At 38.3% G+C, this 17,846-nt stretch overlaps 1 protein-coding gene across 4 annotated transcripts in view; it reads left to right on the top strand.

Moving 5' to 3' along the window:
- Positions 1-25: 25 nt before the first annotated feature.
- Positions 26-17,846, top strand: part of NDUFS1 (NADH:ubiquinone oxidoreductase core subunit S1) — a 30,860-nt gene continuing 13,039 nt past the window's right edge. Inside the window, exons 1-13 of one of the 4 annotated variants that reach the window (XM_040475983.1) lie at positions 26-139; positions 4,436-4,500; positions 5,027-5,118; positions 7,113-7,220; positions 7,919-7,995; positions 9,058-9,139; positions 9,231-9,361; positions 9,807-9,992; positions 11,796-11,930; positions 12,608-12,722; positions 13,718-13,863; positions 14,555-14,683; positions 15,640-15,769. In XM_040475983.1, coding sequence (XP_040331917.1) covers positions 4,440-4,500; positions 5,027-5,118; positions 7,113-7,220; positions 7,919-7,995; positions 9,058-9,139; positions 9,231-9,361; positions 9,807-9,992; positions 11,796-11,930; positions 12,608-12,722; positions 13,718-13,863; positions 14,555-14,683; positions 15,640-15,769 — 1,392 coding nt within the window. In that variant the 5' untranslated portion in view covers positions 26-139; positions 4,436-4,439. Of the gene's footprint in view, positions 224-256; positions 298-3,847; positions 3,853-4,435; positions 4,501-5,026; positions 5,119-7,112; positions 7,221-7,918; positions 7,996-9,057; positions 9,140-9,230; positions 9,362-9,806; positions 9,993-11,795; positions 11,931-12,607; positions 12,723-13,717; positions 13,864-14,554; positions 14,684-15,639; positions 15,770-17,846 lie in introns of those variants that run through there. The other 3 variants (XM_040475984.1, XM_040475985.1, XM_040475986.1) reach the window with 3 other exon arrangements.

Below are 17,846 nucleotides of genomic sequence, written 5' to 3'. Positions count from 1 at the left end.
CTCCTGGCTTCCCGTTCTCCGGGCCCGGCGGGCGAGGTTAGCCGAGGCCGCCATATTGAATCAGCAAGCCGGTCTCTCTAAGGGGGTTGGTGCGGTGCAGACAGTTCTGCAGAGCGGCTTCGGCGGCTCCAGGGGGAAGGTGAGGTCGTGCTTGGGTGAGAAGGCTGAGGTGCCTCTTGCCACAGGAGTTGATTTCTTGACGAGACTGTTTCCTTTGGCCCAGGTGACTCATTCTCCTCTTGTCCTTGACTGGGTGCCGCGTCCCACCCCGCCTCTGGCACCCCCGAGAGCCGGCAGGTGAGGGCTGTTAGCCATGGTCTCTGGTCTTTCGGAGCAGAAAGCTGGTGGAGGAGTAGGAAGCCCTGGGAGCGCTGGCCCGGAGACAGGCTTGTGGGTGACCTTCACTGTGCAAGGGAAATGCAGGTCATTCCCCTTTGTGGAGCCGAGGCCGTTTTGTTCCCGGGGAGAGGATCTATGTACTTGACTTAGGCCCGCGGATTGAGCATTCCCCCACCGAGTTCACACGTACTTGGTACAGTACGTTTGGCCGCTATTGCCTTAGCCTCCATCCACTCCTCGGGGTTTTTTTTTGTTGTTTTTGCTTTTGTCCATTGAGTGCGTTGGGGAACATTTTTTATCCCTTTCCCTGGTGGGGAAACTGTAGGAAATATTTAAAAGCTTTGCCCCAGGTCGCATTGCGGATAACACAGCTTCGTTGCTTAAAAGTTCCTGGGATCTAACGCGGGTATCGGGAGACCGTGGACGCGCCCCAGCTCCGCTCGAGAACGAATAGAGGGCGTTGAAAATGTAACGTGAACCGTGTCTGCTGAATAAACTTCAAGTTGTTTCTTTACGGAATGTTCTTCTTTCCACCGAGTCGCGTGTGCATCGTTAAGCAGGGTGTTTGCTATAAGGCTGTCAGAGCACCTGCACTTTTTAATTCCAGGGAAGTGGAAGTTAAGTTTCGGCCAGAGATTAGACATAGAATTCATTTAGCAAATAGTTCTCGAACGTCTGCTTTGAACTAGAACCGAGTCCACGAAGAATCAAATGGGTGATGGGACTAGGGAGTAGTTGGGAAATGTAGGACAGGCTGATCAAGGAAAGTCTCCCTGAAGAATGGCTTTTAAGCCCGAATTTGAAGGACAAGGAGAGGCCAGAAAGCTCTGAAGGAATGCATTGAAGTCCGAGGCCACAGTCTGTGGGAAGACGGGAGAGGCTGTAGGAACAGTGTAGAAAGCAGGAGACCTGTTGGGGGGCCTTTTATAATAGTTCAGGCAAGACGATGGTGGCTTCCAATAGAGGGGTACCTTGGAGAGAGAGAAGTGCGTGGATGCAGGCTATATGGTAGGGAATAGATTGTATTGTTCCTATGCTAAAATTGTCCAGTCTAGTTTTAGAAATGATTGGTCATTAACATTTTCCCATTTGGAGGCGATTATCTCCATTCCCACGCGGTAGATAAATACATGTAAAGTACAGATTAAAGTTTTGTGAAACTGTCTTTTGTTGGGGCTATGCACTATTCCCTGCTGGATTTTCAAGAGACCACCTATTTCTGCTTGACTTCCTAGCTAAAGTGGGCAATACTTTTATATTGTATGGAGACAATAATAGTAAGAAAGTGTTGATGTTGTGTGAAATATTGATTATTGATTTTCATTCTGTCACTACTCTTCAGCAAATTCAGATTTACCTTTATATAGCAATAGATTTTAATAAGATAGAGTTTACTCGTTTTGGAACTTGATAAGATTATTTGATGGTTATTTTTTCAAGGGCTAGGTCTTCGGAAAAGGGAAATGACCAAATTGCACTATTCCTCTTCAAGGAGCTTACAGTTTAGTAGGTACTAAAATCAATTACTAACCTACAGTTTAGTAGGTGGAATAATAAAGTTATGTACACAATGTGTGCCTATGGTACAGAGAGGGAGTACCAAGGAAGAGGACTTTGAAACTGATCTTCAGTGGCTATTTCTGTCTACGTTGAATTTAGTTCTAATTGACATTTACTGAACTCCTACTAATACCACATAATCTAAGAAGTATTGTTTGCTTCCTGATCTGTACATTAAGCAGAAACTCTGATTTATCAAAAATCACTCATTGGTATGTGGTAGCCTTCATGTCTGCAAATTCAGTATCACAAGTTCTGAATTAATGAATTTTATGAATTAACAAGTCTGAATTAGAAAGCTTGTTATACCTTTTCTATAATAGATATGTGAAACTTTATGCTTAAAACTTACGTATACATACTGTTTTCTACTCTCTTTACTTTTGAAAATCATTATGTTGATACTTTTTTTTTTTTTTAAGTTTATTTTGAGAGAGAGGGTGTGTGTGCGTGGGGTGAGGGAGAGTGAGAGAGAGTCCCAAGCAGGCTCCATGCTGTCAGTGTAGCGCCCCAGGCAGGGCTGGATCTCATGAGCCATGAGGTCATGACCTGAGCGGAAATCAAGAGTCTGTCACTCAACTGTGCCACCCAGGTGCCCCTACATTGATACATTCTGATCACGTAATTTCCATTTTTAGAAGTTCCAAGTGAAAAATTATAATTTAGATGCTTAGCCCATTTGATCAAGTGAGTAGACAAAAAGTTCAGTTCCAAGCCCTTATGATCAAGTGAATGGATGAAAACTCTAAAGTTCGGTTAACATTCTGTTTGCTTACGTATGTCTTTAATTGGTGTTATTTATATAATTCATTCTTATTTCTTTCAGTAATTCAACAAAGATTTATTACGGGATACCGTCCTGTGTACTGTAGGATGTTTAGTAGTACCCTGGCCTCTACCCACTAGATGCTAGTAACTGCCCCCCCACCCCCAGCTGTGACAACAGTGTGTACAGACGATGCCAAATGTTCCCTGGGAAGCAAAACTGTACCTGGTTGAGAACCACTGTTTTATTTATTTGTTTTTAAATTTTTATTTATTTTGAAAGACAGAGAGAAAGAGTGTGAGTCGGGGAGGAGCAGAGAGAGAGGGAGAGGGAATCTCAAGCAGGCTCTGAGGTGTCAGCACAGAGCCCGATGCCCGGCTCGATCTCAAACGGTGAGATCATGACCTGAGTCAAAATCAAGCCTCAGATGCTCAACTGACTGAACCACCAAGGCGCTCCTATTTATTTATTTATTTTTAATTGTTTTTAACGTTTATTCATTTTTGAGAGACAGAGACAGCGTGAGTGGGGGAGGAGCAGAGAGAGAGGGAGACCCAGACTATGAAGCAGGCTCCAGGCTCTGAGCCAGCACAGAGCCTGACGCAGGGCTCGAACTCACAAGCCGTGAGATTGTGACCTGAGCCAAAGTCGGACTCTCAACTGACTGAGCCACCCAGGCACCCCTTTATTTATTTATTTATTTTTTAAAGTTTATTTATTTTGTGAGAGAGAAAGCACGAACAGAGGAGGGGCAGAGAGAGAGGGAGAGAGAATCCCAAGCAAGCCCCACCCTGTCAGCACAGAGCCCCACGCAGGTCTCAAACCCACAAACCATGAGGTCATGACCTGAGCCAAAACCCAAGAGTCAGTTGCCCAACTGATTGAGCCACCCAGGCACCCTGAGAACCACTATTTTAGAGCTTACTGTGTATCAGCCTTGGAAATAGGCACCAAAGATACAAAGATTCAAGAAGTTCATTAATCCAATGAGGGTAGAACAGACCTATAATTGCAAATCTGTAAAATAATTGTACCAAGCCCAGAAAATAGCTCTCCAGATACTTAAAAGGCTTGGACTTCTGAGCCAGCTCAGAATCTCAGGAACGTTTAGCAGATAACTGCTTAGAACATGGAAAGTTAGGGGCGCCTGGGTGGCCTAGTCGGTTGGGCGTCCGACTTTGGCTCAGGTCATGATCTCATGGTCCGTGAGTTCGAGCCCTGCGTCAGGCTCTGTGCTGACAACTTGGAGCCTGGAGCCTGCTTGGGATTCCGTGTCTCCCTCTCTCTCTGACCCTCCCCTGTTCATGCTCTGTCTCTCTTTGTCTCAAAAATAAATAAACATTAAAAAAAAATTAAAAAAAAAAGAACATGGAATGTTAGAATGAGTATTGGTACGAAATGAAGGCAGAAGGTCTTATTTACATAGTATTAATGATAAGCTCACTTATTCTTAAAATTTATATTACTACATAGTAGTGTTTTACATTTGATTGTTTATACTTTAAAAACGACAAAACTGCCCTTTACGTAAATTTGATTACTAGCTGTTCCTTCTTAGCTCCTTGACATTGTACAAGTCAGTTAGTTACTCTCTCTCAGACTGAGTATTCTCATCTCTAGAATTTGAGGAAAAAATATCAGGACTTGTGAATGTTCAATGAAATAATGTGTGTAAAGTGCTATTAAACTTAAGAACCATTACCCAAAAGTTTTTAATTAGAGTTTTATTATTTCCTATGATAATATAACTCTTCTTTGTTTTATTCTTAGCAATATGTTAAGGATACCTCTAAAAAGGGCCTTAGTAGGCCTTTCTAAGTCTCATAAAGGATGTGGTGAGTATTTTTTTTTTTTTGCATTTGTGGGTACTATTTTTGCATTTACTCTCTTTGTTAATTCATTGGTTTATGGAATGTTTCTTAAAAGACCCTAAACATAATTTGTTTTAAATAAAATAGAAACAAATGACCCTAGTCAAATTGAATAATTTTAAAAATATAACTTTAAACAGTTTATAGAAGTTGTCATGGAATAAAAAGTAGTAGGAACTATCAGTCCCAAAATGGAAAAATCAGTCCTGCTTTTGAAAAGTAGTATTCCCATGAACATATTTTCCATGGTATTAAAAATTTTAAATTAACTACCATTAAAAGTGGGCAGCCATATTCTACCTTGGTATTCAGTTTTGGAAAAGTTTTTGTCTAATCCAGTATTCTAAAAGTTTGCATCTAGAGAAATAGAGGGGAATAGTGTAAAATGAGGAAAAATTTTAGACTTGTAGGTTAGAGTTAACCCATTATCCTCTGCTATAATAAATTCAACTCTTAATTTATTTCTCATCTCAATATTTTTGATGGGCAGTTCGAACAACTGCCACAGCAGCAAGCAACTTAATTGAAGTATTTGTCGATGGTCAGTCTGTCATGGTGGAACCAGGAACTACCGTACTCCAAGTAGGCATATGTTCCAATTCTTTGTTTTTGTATATGTTGTGGTTTTTTTGTATCAATTTATTTCTGTTACACTGTTTATTTACTTTAAAAAATTTTAAGATTCCTTGATAAATGCTCATAAAAGAACTATAGACAGTAAAATTATATGAAAGTAAACTGGATTTAAAATGTTGGCATTTCATCGCTTCTCGGCCTTTTGGCTAAGATCATGTGTAAAATGTTGGCATTTCAAAGTGAGCTATCATTTATCTGTTTCTGACTTTCTTCAGTGAATTATGGCAGTTATTTTGTTTCACTTCTGCCTTCCGAGTATATACCCATTTAAAATTTGAAGTTACCAAAAATAAATTACAAGTTAATTTAGGTAAGTTTGGGGAAAAGATAATTTTTGTTTGTTGTGAACCTGCTTGATGCTTTTCATTTCATGTGATTTCTCTATTTTTAGTAATATTTTTTAAGAATGTGTCCTACAAAGCAGGTAAATGAATTCATGCATTAAATATATAATTCCTCCAGATTCCTTCAGAACTAACAAAATTGGTCTTGAAGAAGTGATACTTCATTCTGTCTGCAAGTTACCAAGAACTAAATGCTCTTTATTCATTTAGCAGTCATTTTTAGACTATCTGCCAGGCATAGACCTGTAAACAATAAATACATAACAGTATATGTTTGAGGTACAGTGGAGAGCATTTTTGCCAGGTATATAGGAAGTGATAGAAAGAGATGTTAGGGATATCTCAGGTGGTCCCTGAGGAGATTTGTAAAGGATAAGTATTTATATTTGGACAAAGAAGCTTTTTTTTTTTTTTTAATTTTTTCTTTCAACGTTTTTTATTTATTTTTGGGACAGAGAGAGACAGAGCATGAACGGGGGAGGGGCAGAGAGAGAGGGAGACACAGAATCGGAAACAGGCTCCAGGCTCTGAGCCATCAGCCCAGAGCCCGACGCGGGGCTCGAACTCACGGACCATGAGATCATGACCTGGCTGAAGTCGGACGCTTAACCGACTGCGCCACCCAGGCGCCCCTGGACAAAGAAGCTTTAAATAGTTTGCTATTGTTAGAACATAAGGTATATATAGAAGATAAGAAAACAAGAAATCAAATTACCATAATAGATTCAGTAATGAAAGAAGATATATGTCATACTAAAGAGCTTATAGTTTGACCTATCAGTAGTTTTCATGGCAGTTAAGCTGTATCGCAGTGACCATAGAGGATGTTAGTTTGGAGAATAACAAGACTGGTGTGAGACACAAGGGAAGAGTATCTTGCATTAGTAGAACTGAAAATTAAAGGCCTAAAATAGATAGTGGCAATGGGAATGAAAATAAAAGAATAGATTCAGTGAGAGTGAGTTGATAGGCCTTTAGGCACAATGAAAAGCAGGAAAAACTTTTGTGGTTTCTGGGTTTGTTAACTTATTTGGAGATGTATCATAGGGGACACAAATAGATTGAATTTTAGCTGTCCATAGAGCGTGTCCATGCAGAGAACTATTTAAGTCTAAAACTTGGAGAAGTGGTGAACTGTCAGGGCTCCAGATGAGGGTTTGGGTATAATCATTTGAAATGTGAACCAGTATGAAGGTTGGGACAAGATCTTGCTTATTACTCTACCCACTGCATCTAGTACATGGGGAGTCCATGTATGAAACCATGGGGACAGAGTTTGAAGGGGTGTCTTTATGGACAATGGTTCAGAGTGGAAATGAGTCAGACCTTCAGCACAATCTGAGGTTCATTTATTCAGTTTCTTCCATAAGGTATAGGCACGCTGAGACCTTAGAGCAGGCTTGAGAGCAGACAGGAGCAGGAGTCAAGAGCAAAGAAAGAGGGAAATCTCTTTAGGGATGAAGAATGAATAAAAGTGTAGATGTTTATAGATAGGAGTAATAAGGCAGGTGGTATAGCCTTTCTTTTTCTGTTTTAGGCAAAGCAAGGATGAGGTCAGATTGTTCTAATGCAGGAATTTTTTCCTTTGTCTTCTAGGCTTGTGAGAAGGTTGGCATGCAGATCCCTCGATTCTGTTATCATGAAAGATTGTCTGTTGCTGGAAACTGTAGGATGTGCCTTGTTGAAATTGAGAAAGCTCCTAAGGTACTTGATACCTAAAATTCCACACCATGCTGTAGAAGGTAGAAAACTTTAATCTTGCAGCGAATTTTACTTAGAATCATTGTTGTAGTGGAGAAACCTAGCCCTGTTTAATTGTATCTGTAAATTTATTATTTTGTGCAGTTGAGTCTGTTCATTTCAAAACTGGAAATGCATCGATGAAAGTGCTTTATAAATGCAAGCACTATATAATTACAACAGATTGAGAAATTAAAGGTGACTTCTTACAGCTGGCAGTAGTATTTCCAAATGGCTGTGTGACAACTAGGATGTGGAATTGCCAGGCAGTACATTGGAAGGGCTCATGCCGGGCCATTTTCACTAGAGAAAGGGATTACAATGAAGAGGTTCGCTTTCTGTTTAATTTCATTTTGTCTTCTAAGTTTTAATTCAGTAGTACCTGCTAATCAAAACACAGTTATTTGATGTTCTGTTTCAGAGTCTCTATATAGAGTTGCATTGACTAGGAGGATAGAATTTAGAAGTACAATATCTTATTTTTTTTTCATAGAGAAATGTGAAGTGTCAGATTATCGTATCGTAACTATGAAAAGTAAAAAAATGAATCTTCAAAGATACTGGGCTTATTTTCAAATGTATAGCTGAATGTTTTATATGTTGGGTTGCTTATAATTACAACTGAATACAAATACTTAGACATTTTTCCATTGAAATTCCAGGTTGTGGCGGCTTGTGCCATGCCAGTAATGAAAGGTTGGAATATCCTGACAAACTCAGAGAAATCTAAGAAAGCAAGGTACTTTCATGTTATTTAGCATAGTAACTTTTCTTAGAGAAGAAAATTGTTCATTTCAGTATTTACACCTTCCCATAGATGGGAAATTCAATAGCAAGTTTTGAAAAAGTTGGTATGTTTGACTTCTAGGAGCAGTGGAATTAAGTACATGTTGAGGAGGTGAAGTCAGGTGTTTATGGTTTTGAGCATTAAAAGCTCTTATTTAGGGGAAAGAAAAAAAAGCTTTTATTTAGGAGCACCAGGGTGGCTCTGTCAGTTAAGTGTCTGATTTTTGGTTTCAGCTCAGGTCATTATCTCACAGTTCATGAGATTGAGCCCCGTGTTGGGCTCTGCACTGGCAGCGCAAGAGCCTGCTTGGGATTCTCCGTCTGTCTCTGCCCCTCCCCTGCTCGTGCTGTCTCTCAAAATAAATAAACTTGAAAAAGAATCTCTTAAATAGTAACTTGTTCAACTTATGATGAATAGTGAGTCTGGGGCTTATTGAACTGAGATTATTGTAGTAAAGTATTACTGTTACTATATAGGCATTGATTATATTTGTTTTTGCTGTGCATTTGTGTGGGTGTTTTGTTTTTTCCTAATTTTTTTTTAATGTTTATTTTTGAGAGAGACAGAGTATGAGCAGGGGAGGGGCAGAGAGAGAAGGAGACACAGAATCCGAAGCAGGCTCCAGGCTCTGAGCTGTCAGCACAGCCCAACACAGGGCTTGAGCCCACAGACTGCGAGATCATGACCTAAACCGAAGTTGGACACCTGATTGACTAAGCCATCTAGGCACTCTGTTTTGTTTTGAATTAATGTTTTCTGAAGACTATTTAGTGACTTTGGGTAATTTTGTGTTTTTAAAAGTCATAATTTTCTAGATTCTTTAATGATATTTTATTCCTGGACTTCTATAAGCATTTTTTAGACTGTGTCTAATACTAGAATGATGGTTGCATTGGCATTTTGATAATAAATGTAAAGTTAATACTATATGAAAAAGTACATCCCTGAAGGTTAGATAGCCATTTTGAGTGCCAAAAATTTATATCATTTTGTGTACTACAACTTTTCGTACAGAGAAGGTGTGATGGAGTTCTTGTTAGCAAATCACCCACTGGACTGTCCTATTTGTGACCAGGGAGGTGAATGTGATCTGCAGGTATGTTGTCAAACTTCATAAATCTTTTTGATTATCTCAGGTTTTAATTTCATTAGCAGCATTATGTTAACTCTCTCCTAATCTACTAAAGGACCAGTCCATGATGTTTGGAAATGATAGGAGCAGATTTTTAGATGGGAAACGTGCTGTGGAGGACAAGAATATTGGGCCATTGGTAAAGACTATCATGACTAGATGTATACAGTGTACTCGCTGCATCAGGTAATGTTTTTCCTTCTCTCTTCTGCAATATCATTCAGATACTTAATGGTCACAAAATTTGGTGGAATAACGATACTAGAAAAAAAAGGCAACTTTTTTTTTGGTAGGAGAAGAGGGATGTTTTTAATGTTTTCTGCATAAGCCAATAAAAGGAATCGTTCACTTTCAGTGAACATCAACTTCTGTGGAATTTACAAATAAAAATATACAAGCATTAACTCCTTGATAACTTGCTGAGCTATACCTATGATTCGTGCAGTTTGTGTTATGCTATGATTAAATTACATGCAAGCATTGAACAATTTTTTATTCAAGGACTTTGCTCACCATTGAAAATAAACTCGTGTCTTTTTGGTGTTTTGAAAATCATTATCTCACTGTGATCATAGGAAAGGAGATAATTTTGCTGGATTTTACCATTTGATGGTATATTTTTATCCTGCAGGTTTGCAAGTGAGATTGCAGGAGTAGATGATTTGGGAACAACAGGCAGAGGAAATGATATGCAAGTTGGCACGTACATTGAAAAGATGTTCATGTCTGAACTGTCTGGAAATATCATTGATATCTGCCCTGTAGGTGCCCTGACTTCGAAGCCCTATGCTTTTACTGCCCGCCCTTGGGAAACAAGGTATTCAGTGTTGTAATTTTTGACAATTTGTTTTTTATCCTTTAATTGGCTAGTATTCAAAAAAATTTAAGATTCATTTTCTTCCTGTATTCTAATTGTTTTGGTCTGCTAAGGTTTTATGTATTTGCTTTAAGTAAAACCCTCTTAATGGAAAGTAAGTAGATAGATTAAAGGATAGGATGATCTGGCAAATTAATTATAGTTTTCTTGGAGATTGATTCCAAAGTACTTAACCACATAATTATTTTATTCACTTGTTCTTCCAAAGAGTAAAATTGTCTTGATGTTTTAAAATTTATAGTCTCTTCTCACTGTGTATTGTTTTCAGACGTGTGGCTATATTATCCTTTATTTAGTCAGTTCCTATTATTAGACATTTTAGTTTGTTTCTTTTTTTTTTTTAATTTTTTTTTTAACGTTTATTTATTTTTGAGACAGAGAGAGACAGAGCATGAATGGTGGAAGGGCAGGGAAAGAGGGAGACACAGAATCAGAAGCAGGCTCCAGGCTCTGAGCCATCAGCCCAGAGCCTGACACGGGGCTCGAACTCACGGACTGCGAGATCGTGACCCGGGTGAAGTCGGACGCTTAACCGACTGAGCCACCCAGGCACCCCTAGTTTGTTTCTATATAGTTGTAAATCTATGATAAAAATTGTTATTCATAAATTTTCGCGTATATCTCTGATTCTTCTGACTAAACTGGGAAATGGAGTAGGTAGTTGCAACAAATTTGGGTATTTTTAAGGTTCTAAAGCCTATCATTAAATTGCCCCCCATATTTAGACTTCCACTAGAATATGTGGGAGTATCTCAAAATTCTGTGTTTTAAGCCATGTATTTTATGTATATAAAAAGATTGGGGGGATGGGGCACAGTACATAGGTGAAATGTTCAAGTAGAGGTTTTTCTCTTTTGCTTCCTGAAACTCCCATAATGCATGCAGAAAAGAAACTTCCATCTCCACAGCCTCCCTGAGCCTGGCAGAGCCTCCTGTTCAGGTGGTAGGAAGGGGATGAGAACAGGCCCCAAGACACACCACCGCTGGTTTCTATGCTTCTTGCTTGAAGTTCAGTAGTTTTGCCACACATAAAAGCTTCTCATGATGGTGTTTGCCTTTGGAAGATTTCCAAAGTGCTGAATTGGTTGTTTTTTGTTAATTTTGTCCAGCTTTATTTTTGCTTTTTGTGGGGAGGATTTATCAGACTTTTTAATTGGCCATACCCAAAAATCTTACTCTTTTGCTATTTATCTTGATAATCAGATTTGGCCATTTGGAGCCCTTACTATTGGCTTTTGTATTATTTAACAGTTCCTATTTTTATTTATTCATTTATTTGTTCTTTTAAAGTTTATTTTTGTGAGAGAGAGAGAGCGCGCATGCATGCTAGCGCAAGTGGGGGAGGGGCAGAGAGAGGGAGATGGAGAATCCCAAGCAGCCTTCACGCTGACAGCCGGATTAAGAAATTTTGTCAGTGCGGAGCCCAACACGGAGCTCAAACTCACGAACCATGAGATCATGACCTGAGCCGAAATCAAGAGTCAGACTCTTAACTGACTGAGGCACCCAGGCGCCCCTAGATAACAATTATTAAAACTTTATTTTTACAGTAGGAATTAATGTGACGTATTCAAATACGAGGGTATTTTTTTTTTTTATTGCAGTTTCTCTGGGTCCCATTAACTTTAGAAATTCAGAAAGGAAAGTCATCGTCAAATTTTTTGTTTTTGAGAAACCAGGTAACAGAAACTTTGTCCTTATTGCCAAAATAAATGTGGTAAACATAGGTGTTTATTTTCTCAGAAAGACGGAATCCATTGATGTAATGGATGCAGTTGGAAGTAATATTGTGGTAAGCACAAGAACTGGAGAGGTGATGCGGATTTTGCCAAGGATGCATGAGGATATCAATGAAGAGTGGATCTCTGATAAAACCAGGTATGTGCTACTACATTGTTTTCCTTCACTTTTGCAGTTGATTTAAACTAAATTTTATACTCACTTTAATTTTAAGGGACTGTTTTTATTCTTGTAAATTAGTTAATCTAGATTATTTGTATAGAGAACTGGACAAAACTAATGTTAATAGTCCTAGGTATATCAATGGCTTTCTTACTAAGTTTGACAAATACCATTTCCTCCCAGTTGGAAAAATTGAAGGGGATTAATATATTTAATCTATTCCAGTTTGTTCATTGGAGAAAAGAAGCTAAATATAAGTTAGAGCTTGCACGTGATAATTTTGATAAAATATCTGGAGGTATTCAAGTTTTATAAGTAAAAGTGATTTGAGAAAAAAAGAAAAAGTGATTAAATGATTGGCTTCTTTAGCTGTCAGATTTTTATGTGTTACAATTTCAAGAGTATTCAGGTAGCTGAAAACAAATCATAAGAACCCAAACTTTTTAGATGTTTTAGTTTCAGTTGGTGTTCATAAAATAATTTATTAGTTCATCCTTCAAAAGACCTGAAGTAATTATTTGTATTCAGGTATTTATTCTGTTTGACACTTTAACCAGTACTGTATTTAAATAACATTTCTTTTATATTTTAAACTTGAAAACTATAGTTGCCTCTAGCAAGATTCCGTAAATGGTGTATTTTCTGTTACCTAGATTTGCCTATGATGGGCTAAAACGTCAAAGACTAACCGAGCCAATGGTCAGAAACGAAAAGGGGCTTTTAACCTACACTTCCTGGGAAGATGCACTCTCTCGTGTAGCTGGAATGGTAAAAAATTGAAATATAGAATAAATAGTATTTGTAATTTTTAAGGGACATCTTTGTAACAAAGAGGGGTCATGTATGTCTCTTCACTTCTTTTGTTTTACCAAGATTGCCTTCCATTTAATGAGCATTTATTAAGAACCATATGCCAGAGGGGCGCCTGGGTGGCTCAGTCTTTATTGAGCATCCAACTCTTGATTGTGGCTCAGGTCATGATCCCAGGGTTGTGGGATTGAGCCCCACATCGGGCTCTTCTCTGAACGTAGAGCCTGCTTAAGGTTCTCTCTCTCTTTCCCTCTGCCCCTTTCTCCCCTACTTGTGCTCACTTGCTCTCTCTTCTCTAAAATCAAAAAACAAAAAATGCAACAAAACAAATAAAAGAACCAAATGCCAGATATCATGCTGGAAGTAGGGCTATAGAGACCGCTAATATATGGTCCCTACTTCCCACAATTTTGTAGTCGGGAAAGATGCAGAGTCAGTCAGGTATCATGTGCTGCTGCAGTTAGTTGTGCAGGAAATCATGTCTGAGAGAGCCCGTGGGAGGGGTGCCTAACCACGACTAGCGTATCAGGGATGCCTTCCTACGTGAGGTGACTTAGGCAAAATCTAAGAATGAATGCAAACTTGCCAGAGCAAAAGTGGAGAGAATGGCTTTCTAGCCAGAGACAAAGGCAACATACACAAAGGACTTGAGGGAACGGTGGATACTTCAGAAGAAATTGTATTCAGCTGTAATTCCTCACTCTTCATTCTCCAAACTTCATTATGAGACCTCTTTGTTTCTAATATAAAACAGCTTCCCTCCAAGCTGGTGGTATTATTAGCCTCATCTACACCTTTGCTTCTGACTTTTATATTAATAATTAGTGTAAACCTTTTAAGTCAAAAGTTCATTGCTTTTTTTTATACTTACAAATAACTATTGCTTTGTGTTCTGAGCAGTGGTCTTTGCCGAACGGAGGTGTTTTGGTGATACCCTTTTCATCCATTTCTAGTTGCAGAGTGTTCAAGGCAAGGATGTGGCAGCAATTGCAGGTGGCTTGGTGGATGCTGAAGCCCTGGTAGCTCTCAAAGATTTGCTTAATAGAGTGGACTCTGACACCTTGTGCACTGAAGAGGTCTTCCCCACTGCAGGAGCTGGGTGAGCAGTATGAATCTAGCATCTAGGCTTGCTTTGTTGTTGTTGTTGTTGTTGTGACAAGCTGTGTATAAATCAGTACATCTGGGCGCCTGCCTGGCTGGCTCAGTTGGTAGAGCAAGTGATTCTTTTTTTTTTTTTTCCTGATTTTTTTTTTTTTTTTTTAAGTTTATTTACTTAAAGAGAAAGTGCAAGTCAGGGAGGATCAGAGAGAGAGGAAGAGAGAATCCCAAGCAGGCTCTGTGCTATCAGTCTAGAGCCTGATACGGGCCTCGAACCCATGAATTCTGAGACCGTGACCAGAGCCGAAGTCAGATGCTCAACTGACTGAGCCACCCAGGTGCCCTACAGGTGACTCTTAATCTTGGGGTTCTGAATTCAAGCCCACATTGGTGGTAGAGTTTACTTAAAAAGATAAATTTAAAAAAGAGAAAATACACCTATGGCTGATATGTGACCGCTTGGATTCTCCATCATACCCACCAATTTGTTTTCACATATATAGGCCAAAGTCAAGCCAGGAACTATTAGAGAATCCAGTTATCAATAATAAGTATCTGAAACTTTGATGTAATTTAGAAATACTTCCTAAGAATTTTTTGTCTGGGAATACCTTGGGTTTGGGGACATGAGAATGTTGCGTGGATTGTCATTGTGTATTAGTAAACCTGCATTTTTAATTTTGTGTTTCTAGCACAGATTTGCGTTCTAATTATCTTCTTAATACTACAATTGCTGGTGTGGAAGAGGCAGATGTTCTCCTTCTGGTTGGTACAAATCCGCGTTTTGAGGCACCACTGTTTAATGCTAGAATTCGAAAGAGGTTAGTAATATTCAGGGTTTAAAAACTGGTTATATAATAATTTGTTTTACATCTGAAAAATGACTACTTAGCTGATTCCTAATGGTGTTAGTCGGAATGAGACTCCAGAAGATAATTGGAGGGCTGCTTCTAATCAGTCCATTCCTTCCCTCTTCTCCTGCTGATCGTTTTACTTTATCTTCTCATTTTGAAATAATTCAAGATGCACCAATTTTTCCATAATTTCTTTTATAATTTTTTCTAATGATTTTTTTTTTTTACCTGCCCAGGATCCAGTTTCAAGTCACACATTGCAATTAGTGTCATGACTCTCTCCAGGGTTTTGTTTTTTTTTTTTACATTTTTTTGAAGAGCAAAGCCAGGTATTTTGTAGAATACCTCCATCTTTTCATGTTTTAGAGATTTATAAATAGGTTGGTATAATTTGTCTATAATGTGATACTGTGGAGAGTGACAGGGGGAATTAATTACTCCAGGGTAACAGATGAAAACCAGCACTGTCTCAGACAAACAATATGTGGTCACTGCATTTGTAACTATTTTTAGAAGAACTGGTTCTATACTTGCCTATCAAAAAGAATAAATATGAATGATGTAGTTTATTTTCATGAACTATATTAAAGTGGCCTTAATGGATAATTAGGAGATGACTGGCTCTGCTGTGATAAGGCAAAATAAAAATTATAAATCATTTATTCTAAAATTCAAAGTTTTATTTATAGGTTGCGTAGGGTTCCTAACAGCAAATTAATTCACTGACTTACCTTGGTGTGTATTCTTACAGCATTATTATTTTGAAAGGTATACAGTAAGTTGTATCTGTTAAGGTTAAGTGTGCTGTGAGTGTTTTTGTGTTTTTAACATTTGTAACATAAATGTAGACCCTAGCATTGATGAGACTGATGACTATTCTGAATTAGTAATTTAGCTCTAAAAGTTTGTCATTTTTATTTCAGCTGGCTTCATAATGACTTAAAAGTGGCCCTTATTGGCAGCCCAGTGGATCTCACTTACAGATATGACCATCTGGGAGATTCCCCCAAAATTCTTCAGGAGATTGCTTTGGGTAACCATCCATTCAGCCAGGTGCTCTTAAGTTATATGTACCTACCTTTGTTAATTTTTAAGCATTTTTAGTTTAAAAAGTTACTGTTTTATTATAGTGATATGTGATTACTGTTAAAAATTACACCAGTACAGAAAAGAAAATGGAAGAAAGTAAAGTATTACCCCAAATTCCACCAACCCAAACAAGCATTGATGAACCATCATAGTCATCTCTATTCATGTATAGAGCAAGATGGATGGATAGGCAAACAAAGATGAGATCGTGTTATACATGCTGTTTTTATGTACCATGGTTTAATTTTACTTGAAATTATCAGAAAAGAAATTGAAGTGAACCTGAAACAATTAAACTTTAGGAAATCTTTCTTTATTGCAAGAGTTATTACTAAATTTCACCAGTCCTTCCCTACTGAGCGCTTTCTTTACATTTATCTCATTGCTGTCTGATATTTATAGGTCTTAATTTACTATTCCAAGAGGGGCTAATAAGTACACTATACCTTGAGTTCTTGCTTGGGAGTGTCTGTTTTATTCCTGAAGAGAGTGTTGGCAGGATACAGAGTTCTTGAGCCACACTCTTTTTTTTCTCTTTGTGAACTTTATAAACAAGGCCTTTTGTTACTGTGGAGAAGTGTGATGTCAGTCATATTTCCCCCCACCCCTGTCCTAATTTTTTTTTTTAACTGTCTAGGTACTTATTTAGAGAGCTTGAGCAGGGGAGGAGCAGAGAGAGGAGAGAGAATCCCAACCAGGGGTTTGCACAGAACTCTATGTGGGACTTGATCTCAAGAACTGTGAGATCATGACCTGAGCGAAAGTCAAGCATCAGACGCTTAACCAACTGAGCCGCCCATAGAAACTTTTTTTTTTTGATACTTTATACTTAGATCTTTATCTTTGAAATTTAATAACTTCACCAGAATACCTTAACGGTGGTTCTCTGTCACATTTATATGGGACATGGTATACCTTTCATTGTGAAGATTCAAGGTTCTTTTTACTTTAGTATTTGTGTGTGTATGGTGGAGTGCTGATTGTTAAAAAAATGAAAGAAGTTTCTGGTTTTCATGTAATGGCTCTGGAGGGTAGGCAGTTTGACAGATGTTGTGGTTGTCCAAGGATGTCATCATGGAAGGACATTCCTTCCTGCTTTACTATCCTCTGTGCCTTTGCTTCCTTGTGTGTTTGCGTGTGCGCTTCTCCTTATTGTTCCAAGATGGTGTAGCTTTAGGCGTAGTCAAGTGGGACAAGGCAGCTAAGCCCAGTTCCTTTGTTTTGAATAGGAAAAACATGATTACAACTGCAGTGATCAAAAATATAAAAAAAAATACTTAAAAGTGTCCCTCTTTTCTAGTTCCTATCTCCATGCCCCAGAAGATGATAAGTATGTTTTTTTTCTATACTAGATTTAAGTCTGTTTTCTATTAGTTAAGATGTGCTGCTAACAAAAAAAGAATGAACCAACAAAGCAGATACTGGATCCCCTTTTGTGTCTTTTTCTGTCATTTTTCCTTTGTTCTTTTATTCTTTTTCAGTTTGCTTTATATGATTTTGTATTGCCTGTCTTTCTTGTCCCTATTTTTGAAGTCCTGTTTTATTTTGTTTTTTATTGTTTCTGGAATGAAGTTCATCGCTACTTTGTTTCTCTTTCAGTTCTTTCCTGAGTTCTGTGACAAAATGTCCTTCTATTGTATAATACTCTCTGTTTTGTCACTCTTCTAAGCCTTTCTTTTCAAGCGAGAAAAAGCGTGTTTTTCATTTTCTCTGAGGCTATTGAAAACTATTTCTCTGCACACTTCACATTTTCTTGGGAAATTCCTCTTGTGATCAATGTCCTCCCCTAGTGTGTAGGCATAATTTTCATGCTGATTCTTTGCTTTGGGCCGCTTATTTATTGAGGAATGATATAGAGGGTGGACAGGAGAGTGAGCTATATAGTCTTCAGCTCTTAATTTTTCTATCCTCCACCAAATCTGTTGTTTCCTTTGCTTTTGGCATGCACTTCCCTTCATGTTTTGACATTCAGGAAGCAGAGCCCTTAAAGTCTTCGCTATTCTGCGTTGTAATCCTAGTGATTGTTGCTTTCCCTACCTCT

This window comes from Herpailurus yagouaroundi, unplaced genomic scaffold (assembly GCF_014898765.1).
Source record: "Herpailurus yagouaroundi ecotype Mexico unplaced genomic scaffold, PumYag 140, whole genome shotgun sequence".
Lineage (NCBI taxonomy): Eukaryota > Metazoa > Chordata > Mammalia > Carnivora > Felidae > Herpailurus > Herpailurus yagouaroundi.
Note: the sequence above shows the minus strand (reverse complement) of the source record. Positions and strands in the feature narration are given on the sequence as shown.